Below are 8,940 nucleotides of genomic sequence, written 5' to 3' on the forward strand. Positions count from 1 at the left end.
TTCTTTATTCCATCAGTATACAGTATACTGTATATACTGTATGCATTTAAACATGCATTGCTTCCACACCTGTTCTGCACCTTTTATATCCAGGTTAATCATCATCCATCATCCTGGACCAAATGAAAAGAAAAAGACAGTAATATTAGTATTGTCATTTTCTTTGTTATTTTTGTCATTTTTAATTGTTTATTGGACATTGTCTTTTGTTCTTTTCTCTTTTTGTTAATTATATCTTGTGTACTACTTTTTGTTGTTATGGAGCTACAATAATTTTTCATAGCTTTTTCTTGCCTGCAGTCTGTTTCATCATTTTGTGTCTAGCTACAGATACCACCTCTCCTCTGGTTCAATTCTTGCCTGTCCTTCAGACGACATCTGGGCAGGGTGTGGTGCAGATCATAGCTTATTTAACCTGACACTCATGGTGTAACAGTAAAGTTATTGTTTAGCTAATCCATCACTTGGCTTTTTGTAAAAGCCTGATTTAAAGCTGGTTAGTAATAACGTCCCTGCAAAGATACAGATTTAGTTTCTTCCTATTGTGTTTTTATTTCTGTTAAAACTTTTAAAAGATATTTTTCTACATTGGAGCAGAAATAGTGTATTTTTTTAATGTACACTTGTTTTACGCCTGATATTAATTTTCTATGCAGTTTTTTTTATTACATCTGTGTTTTATTACATCTGTGTGACTGTCCCTTGAATTGCGACAGGGGTGTTTAGTCACCATTAGATATGCAGATCCATCTTGTAAAATACACATTGAAGCCAGGATACTACTCACTTAACCTCTGCAGGATCATGACACTCTTCGTATTATTTCATATACTGAGTGAGTACTTTTAAAGAGCCTTTTTTCATTCACATTAACTTTACTAACTACTCACTGTTGTTATTAATTGTTTTGTGACATTTAATATTATTACTTTTTTGTGCAGTGGGGCTTGAAGTGAGTCCAGTTTGGTCAGGTATGTTATTTATTTTTATATTTGTTTATTCAAGCTACAATAAAATTAATGTTTTATACATAATATTCACAGGCTGTACAGGTATGTCCAAAGACATGTTAGTAAAACAAAATTTAGATCAAGTCATTCTAAATATAATAAAACTAAAACAGAATACATTTTTCACTTTTACTGATTGGAAAATACCGATATCAGAGCTTTTTGTTCTACAACAATCCTTGCTTCTAGGTTAACATTTACAACAATATATTGTGTCTTTCAAAGAACAGATACTGTATAGATCAAAAAGAAGGGAAATACAGAATGTACTATATAAAAAGTTTTCAATGTAAAGGTAATTTTGGAAAATTAAATATTGAGATTATTAAGGCAAAGAGCAGCAGGTTTTGCAGAAATGCAGAAATGTCTGTTCACAGATGGTCACATAAACAAAACATAGAACGATAAGTTAAAGGATCAAGTTAAAACAACTTGTCTTTATCATTCTTTCATCTCCAGAAATTTGTTAAGAAATATTAACAAACTTTACATCATTCATCCAAGACCAGTATATGGCATAATTTGAAAATAATTTCATGAGTCAAAAAGTAGCAAAAATGTTTTGTTAACCCTGCACAACATTACAACGGTTCTAAAATCCTCTCTTACATTTTTAAATAAAAAGCTTTTGAAGTGACTGAATTCAGACAGAGATAAGCCCACAATGAAACTTTATCATTTTACATCTTGCTACAGATGGTAATCTGCAAATATGTTTAATGAAACTCACATCCTTAACTTGAAATGAACTATTATTGGATAATAATAATAAGCAAAACAATACAAATTTACTTTATTCAAGTAATGCAAGGCACTGCATGAAATATTGCACTTTACCTAGCTTTCATACATATGACTAATGTTGAATGTGTTTTTTTTGGAGGAACAGATATCCTTCTACAACCTCTTATTGAGCTGGACCAAGAGCAGATTGATATAGAAGACTATGCCAGAGCTCGCTGTGAATCTGACAGTGGAAGACAATGTCATTTCTACATTGATAAGAGTCCAAACCCTTTCAAATCAACACCGCACAGTTTTGGTGTCTGTCAGCTCACTGTGTATGCCAGTGAGCTGCTAGAAAACAAAACTCGTCAGGATAAAATGGAGATCTTTCTAAGCTGCGCTGTTGAAACTCAAATTGGGAACCAAACATTTATCTCAAAGCGAAGTGGAGTGAAAAAACTAGAAGTATTTGGTGAGTCCTTTTTCTATTTTTAATATTGATTCAAAATAATTTTGACTAAATAGCCAAGGATTGATTGCTGAATATCTCAGACACCTCATCATAGTGCCAGACAAATTCTGCTGCAAAGTCATAAATATACTTGTGTTACTTTTCTAACCTAATATTATACGTTTTATTCATATTAACACGTACTATATATATTACAGTAATATTTATTTTCTTCAATAATAGATTAAGTTGATTGATTTATTTATATCAGCATTTTATATTCAAATATTAATGTTTCCACTTGCCTAGCTGTAGTACAACAGACCCCAGAATGGAGGACCGACAGAGACAGCTTTTTCTGCCTTAAAAATAATGGACTGCATGATCAAAATTTAAGGCTTTTTCTCTGTTATGTAGCTTGTTCAATATTTGGTGAATCTAAGTCTAAAAATCTAAGTCATTGTATTCTGTTTTTTTTTCTGAGAGACAAGTTTGGTAGTCTTTCTATCGATGTGGACATGGAACATATCAAAAAAGAGACAATCATTACAGTTCGCTGTGAAACTGAGAGAGGAACACGATGTCATTTTTACACTGATGAGGGAAGAGCTCCTTTCAGAACAGTGCCCTTCAGGGAACAGTTTAAAGTCTGTCTCCTCATGGTGTCTGGATGGGAGCTGCTGGAACAGAGGGGTAAGGGGACTGGGGCCGAGGTCTCCCTGAGCTGTGCTGCTGAACTGACCACAGAGGGGCGATCAGTTTCTTCAGGCCGCAGCAGAGCCATCAGGATCCAGGTGGAAAGTAAGAACCATTCTAAATTCTTTCTGCTTTATGTCAAGAGTGGTGTGAAATCTTAGAATATCCAATATCCAATTCTATGAGAGCAAGGATAATTAACTGCCACTCAATATATTTCTTAGAAGATGTAAACTTAAATTCAAGTGCAGACTATTACATACAGGTTGCAAAAAATATATATAAATGCAAAATAGGAAATGATCTTTCCAAGACAACTTATTAAGACTTTTATGCAGACATCTATATCTTATAGATAATGAGTAAGAAATAAAAAGCATAATGTTAAATCCTTAAAAGCACATAATTTACATAAACAGATGTTATATTGCAGATGTACAATGCACCAGTGAGAGTACAATTAGAACACCATGCGCAGTTTTGGTCTCACCATTATGAAATTGACTCTGGACATTTTTTTAGTCTTGAACTGAAGATCATAAATATACCTGATCCAACTATCTCAAATTCTCAAGAGCACTGGAAAAGTCAGATAAGAGGAATCAGTGAATTGTTGTGGGAAATGAAATCATGAGGAAGTACATTTAAAACTGAGCATATTAGGCAGTTATTTATACAAAGGGCTGTGAGAATATAGAACAACGTTGTCAATATTGGTAACTTGAAGCCAGTTTTCTGGTTTCTTTCAAGAAGCAGGTGGATGAGTGCCTCTTATCAACTAACAACAACTATTAAAATTTTAGATAGGCTGACCGGCTTCCTCTTATTTCTTGATTTAGCTCTTAACTGTTTCTGTATAGATCAGATGGCTTAATTATAGTGATATAAAATTTGTCTCATTCCTCATAGACCGCTTTGATTCATGATCATAAATTATTTTCATCACATGGTGGAAACATGATGGAAACTAAAGAAAAACCTGTCTCCCTTGGAGATCTAATACTATTTTAGGTAATGTTATATTAGCCTAATATGGGCTTGGCTAACTACTGTTCTTCCCACAGAACAGAACACAGAATTACAATATCGGATTGTTTACTTATTAGGAAAACCTAAGTCTCAAGCCGTCTTTGTCCTTTTCACTCTCCATTCCGATATATTGAAGTGTCACCAACATTGCTGTCTGCTCTACAGGTTTGGAGGAGAGTCAGTCCACAAAAAATCGTGAGTAACAGTGCCTGTGCCACTAATCATGAATCACAATATAGTTTTTTATGTAGTAATAAAACAGATTTTACTATTCGTTGTTTACAAAGTGATTAAAAAGAAGATGTTGCTCTAATTTTATCTTGTAGGTACTACAGACTCAAAAGACTTCAATACTGGATTAAGTAAGTTTCTATTAAGGGTTAAAAAAGGGTAACATACTGTATTTGGCACATTAAATTGTTTTAACTAGTTTTATTCTGTTTATTTATTTAAATACATAAACACAACTTGTATAGAATCTATGGAACTCTGGCACAGATTATGGAAAATTTGATGTTTTGAAACTACACTCAGTTGATAACAATATGCCTAATATTCTTGTGCCCACCTGTGGAAATGATTTTAATGTCTTGCAAGAATTGTGTTAATTGTTTAGGTAGCAAAATCTAAGTAGTCTTTTAAAACACTGATCATGATTCAGAAAGCCACTATAAAGAAAGATGCTGCCATGAAAACTGGCTTTCAAAATCCCTTCAGGTACTGTGAATGTGTCTATTCACATATGCATCACATAATGTTGTTTTGTTCTGGAATTAAATGAACCTTTACCTTATGGGTGTCCATTTGTTTTATTCAAGATCTCACAGAAACAAATTTTACATCTGGATCTGGTAAGCATAATTCTGGGATAGAGAAATATATGGTTCACACAGCAGTTAGATGTAGTGTTGCTGTAAATTAACTTGTATGAATTGAACATTAAGGGCAACAAGGAGGGTAATGAGTTAGCAGTGTGCAGTATGGGTTCAATTCTGAGTGGAGTTTTTATGTTCTCCCTGTATTTGTGCTTGTTTCTGCTGAATTATCCAGTTTTTTACTTGCATGCGTGTGTGTGTTTGTGAGACTGTTTCTGCTCTTTGGTGGACTAGAATAACTTACAGGGTGTATCATGTCTTGTGCCCATTGCTTGCCCATTGTAAGGCCTATGACTCTGTATTGTATAGAGCAGTTAGAAAATGGATGGATGGAATTCATCATTGAAATCTACTCCCCCAATGAATTTCCAACATCTTTGTCCAGTCTTGAAATTTCATATCGGAAAAGAAGTAAACATCCTGCTTACTAAAAATCAAAAGTGAAAAATGTATTATTATATTCATCTTAAAAATACCTGCATATTATTTGTTTATCCAAATAAAATATAGGGGTATTCAGAGAAATTGTTGCTGGAGCACATTTCTTCTAGTATTACTCATTGTGTTCACCAATAACTGTCAATGGTAGACAATGAATTATAATATGTTCTTGATTATCTTTGTGTGATCTGTTCTACATGCAAGATATGAAAATGAAGTTTACAATTTCTTTTTCTGCATTTTTTACCAAGATTAATTAAAGTCAAGACATGTGGAATGCAGTATATGGCATATAGATATGAATCCATCCACATAAACCACTTTAGGAGATTCTGAATCTAACTGATAAGCTTTACAAAATGCGTCTTAGATCAAATTAACATTAACATTCTTATTTCAAATATATACAGAATGTAATTGACATACCTGTTGTTGTAATATGAAGTAAAACAATCTTTTGTTCTATTCATTAACTATACAGTATGTATACACTGCTGTGCAAAAGTCTTAGACATCCTCCACACAATCAGGAATTACAACATATACAGTATACAGTATGTATGCAATGTGCATCAGATTACTCCAAACCTCAACTTGTGTTTCTACTATTCTAGCAACTTATCATTGTTGAAGCAGCTCAGTCTGAGTGAACAATGAACAAACATTGCCTTCTTTATTCACATTAATTAGAGTCTTTACAAATTCGATCACTTGAGGAATTCAACATAAATTATAAGAGTACCTAAGCTGCTAATATGAAATGCTGTAATTGCTACAGTATTACAGTACAACACATTTACCTGTCAGATCTAATTGATTAATTGCCAGGTGAACCTTGTTATCAACATCATGTGTTTCTTTCTACACATTCATAAAACTACCAGACTACATTGTGTAGAGCCAGCAACCATATCACCCTGCAACTCACAACAGGTAGACCACTATACAGTACCTAAGCAGGTGTGAGCCTGGCCAGTACCTGGATGGGAGACCTCCTGGAAAAACTAAGGTTGCTGCTGGAAGAGGTGTTAGTGGTGGCCAACAAGGGGCACTCACCCTCCAGTCTATGTGGTTCCCAATGCCCCAGTATAGTGATAGGGACTTTATACAGTAAAGAACACCATTCTTTAGATGAGACATTAAACCGAGGTCCTGACATTCTGTGGTCATTAAAAATCCCAGGGTGTTTCTTGAAAAGAATAGATGTGTAAACCTGGTGTCCAGGCCAAATTACCCCATTGGCCTTTACCAAACATGGCCTCCTAATAATCCTCATCCAGAAATTGACTTCATGACTCTGTTCTCCTCCCCACTGAGAGCTGATGTGTGGTGAGTATTTTGGTGCACTTTGGCAGCCGTCGCATCATCCAGGTGGATGCTGCACATTGGTGGTGGAGGAGGGGAGTTCCAGAGTAAGGAATTATTATTACAGTTTGTACTATAAAATACATATATAGTATATGAGGTTAACTGTATGTTTAAGAGAAAATGGTTCTCATTTTGGAAGAAGATCATCAGAGAACTGAGTTTCTACCTTAAAAAGGAATAAACAGAATGAAAACAAACAACCAATAATAATCTAAAATACAAAAAAATAGAACATAAAAAACAAGATTTGTGCATAACATTTTGTTTGATTTGGATTTTTTTTTTTTTACAGCACCCCGTCCAGAGTTTTTCATCTTTTTAGCTGCTGTTGTACTGCCCATTCTGGTGGTAATAGCAGTCCTGATCTCCCTGAGCTTCAAAATCAGTGCGTTTGAATTTGTTACACAGGCAATACCCTAGATCTTTCTACACTTGGAATGTGATATTTCCTCAGTAACAGAAAGTTGGTAGTTTCAGTAACTTTCATTATTTAACTGGGAGCAATTCAGTTTTCTCATAGTAAATGAATGATGTATTTCCTTGCTTTCACTGAATCTAGTAGCTTTATTCTTCTGGCCTACTGGGACAAGGTAATCCATCATGCAAGCCTATTCCTCTTACAGTGACTCAAGGCTCCAGTGACATAAAGCAGCTTTATTTTTTCAATTACCAAACCTCACAAGACATAAAAATAATCAGAGAACGTGAAAGGGAGTTTGTCCCATTTTAAATAATATAATGTATCTCAAACATTTTTGATTTACTTTTGATTTACATTGACATGTAAAGTAATATGTCTGTTTTCTCCATGGTTCTTAATACTTCTGCACTGACTGTTTCAAATACGAAAAGAATAAGTTGCTCACTCGGTGTATGTCACCAATAGTTCAATCCTGAAACAAAGGAAACAGCGTATTTTCATTCCAATACAGGAGTTAATAAACCAAATCATCTTGGTATCAGGATAGCCTTATTAGGCCACTGTGAAATTGGAAGTAAAACTTTTTATGTATAGTAAAATGAACAAAAGTAGCAGCAGTAGATGTGCATTAAATAAATGTATTTAATGAAAAATGAAGGTACCTCCTCTTTTCTCTCTATAGAAAGAAGGAAACAGGAAAGAGAAAGGTGAGCATTTTATTGTCTTGTCTGCCTTTCCTTTATTTTAGAAACAACATTTTTAATTTCACTATGTGGACTGGCTTGTCATGATAAAATCATGATAGTAGGCCAATGTATCTGCAAATTTAATTGTTAGAACAATCTTTTTTTTTCAGTAAAGTACATATAGATTATTAGACTTGTTCCTGTTTGATTATGTAATCCTTAGGAATGATTTGATGTTAAATTGATTTTTTTTAAAATAAACTTTCACATGCAGGTACAGTAGGTTGTTTGGCTTGATATGGAAATTTAATTAATGTATCTTTCTTTGTCCTAAGGGAAATGGAAGAAGAGGGAAACAACACTATTGTGTGTAAGTATGAAAGGAAATTGACTTTTGTGGTGTAATTAAACTCTATATACTGTACAGTAGGTCTTTAATAAAGCCCCAAATTGTTTTTCTTTTTCAACAGATGCCACCATCGATAAAGCAGCAACAAGGACAACAACGGTAAAAAAACAGTTATACACAAAAGGAAATATATTAGATCCAAAATGTATTACACTGAGAAATCATAATATTTGACAGACATGTTAAATTAGCTACAAAAAAACTGAATTATATTATTATACGTAGTACTAAGAAACTCAATGCTCAATGCTTTTTCCAGGCAGGTATCTCAGAATTGGTGAAACAGTGATTCCTTGAATGTCTATAATAATGTTGACTGTTCATCTCCACAGCAGTTGCAGGAAAGGGAAGCAGATGTGTGCTATGCTACTGTGAAAGCTAAATTACCGAAGAAACAGACTACTGTAGTTGAGCTGAATCTAAAGTCAGAGTACGCTACTGTGAAGCTGCACTGAGAGACAACAATGCTGAGGAAATATCAGAGAAAGGATTTCTGATTTCAATAAAGACTTATGATAGACCTTGATTGACTGGAGCAATTTCTATATGTATTAATAATTTACTGATGAATATCTAAGCCTTTGATTGTTTTTATGATATGGACAAAATTAATAGGTTTCTTCTTTTTGGAAATTCTTTAAAATTGTATTAAGAACGCTTTTGCTATTACTTTTAAATTGATTTCAGCATTTGCTCGTATTTGTTTATATTTGCTGCCTTATTTAGTTTTAATTACAGTACTTTCTAATCTTTAATTTCAAAAATGTCCTCTTCTCATTAGCTTAATTTTCAGATGTAAAATTAGTTGTGTCAAAGAGATATGACTTT

At 33.7% G+C, this 8,940-nt stretch overlaps 1 protein-coding gene across 1 annotated transcript; it reads left to right on the plus strand.

Annotated features, from left to right (window-relative positions):
* Positions 1-398: 398 nt before the first annotated feature.
* Positions 399-8,638, plus strand: LOC148674507 (uncharacterized). The gene is made up of 12 exons (XM_088624654.1): positions 399-835; positions 942-971; positions 1,900-2,208; positions 2,674-2,988; positions 4,078-4,107; positions 4,239-4,274; positions 4,731-4,763; positions 6,889-6,981; positions 7,700-7,724; positions 8,039-8,073; positions 8,174-8,211; positions 8,445-8,638. The coding sequence occupies exons 1-12, from the start codon at positions 739-741 to the stop codon at positions 8,565-8,567; spliced, it is 1,164 nt and encodes a 387-aa protein (XP_088480780.1). The 5' UTR covers positions 399-738; the 3' UTR covers positions 8,568-8,638.
* The last annotated feature ends 302 nt before the right edge of the window (positions 8,639-8,940 follow it).

Source organism: Lepisosteus platostomus, chromosome 3 (genome assembly GCF_059453375.1).
Source record: "Lepisosteus platostomus isolate fLepPlt1 chromosome 3, fLepPlt1.hap1, whole genome shotgun sequence".
Classification (NCBI taxonomy): domain Eukaryota; kingdom Metazoa; phylum Chordata; class Actinopteri; order Semionotiformes; family Lepisosteidae; genus Lepisosteus; species Lepisosteus platostomus.

What these genes read in the sequence shown, in the direction of transcription:
- LOC148674507 (XM_088624654.1), top strand. Translation starts at nt 739, where the DNA reads ATGCAGATCCATCTTGTAAAATACACATTGAAGCCAGGATACTACTCA. An exon ending in AGTGAGTCCAGTTTGGTCAG is followed by an intron (nt 972 to 1,899) that starts GTATGTTATTTA and finishes TTGGAGGAACAG; the next exon opens with ATATCCTTCTACAACCTCTT. An exon ending in CTCCCTGAGCTTCAAAATCA is followed by an intron (nt 6,982 to 7,699) that starts GTGCGTTTGAAT and finishes TTCTCTCTATAG; the next exon opens with AAAGAAGGAAACAGGAAAGA.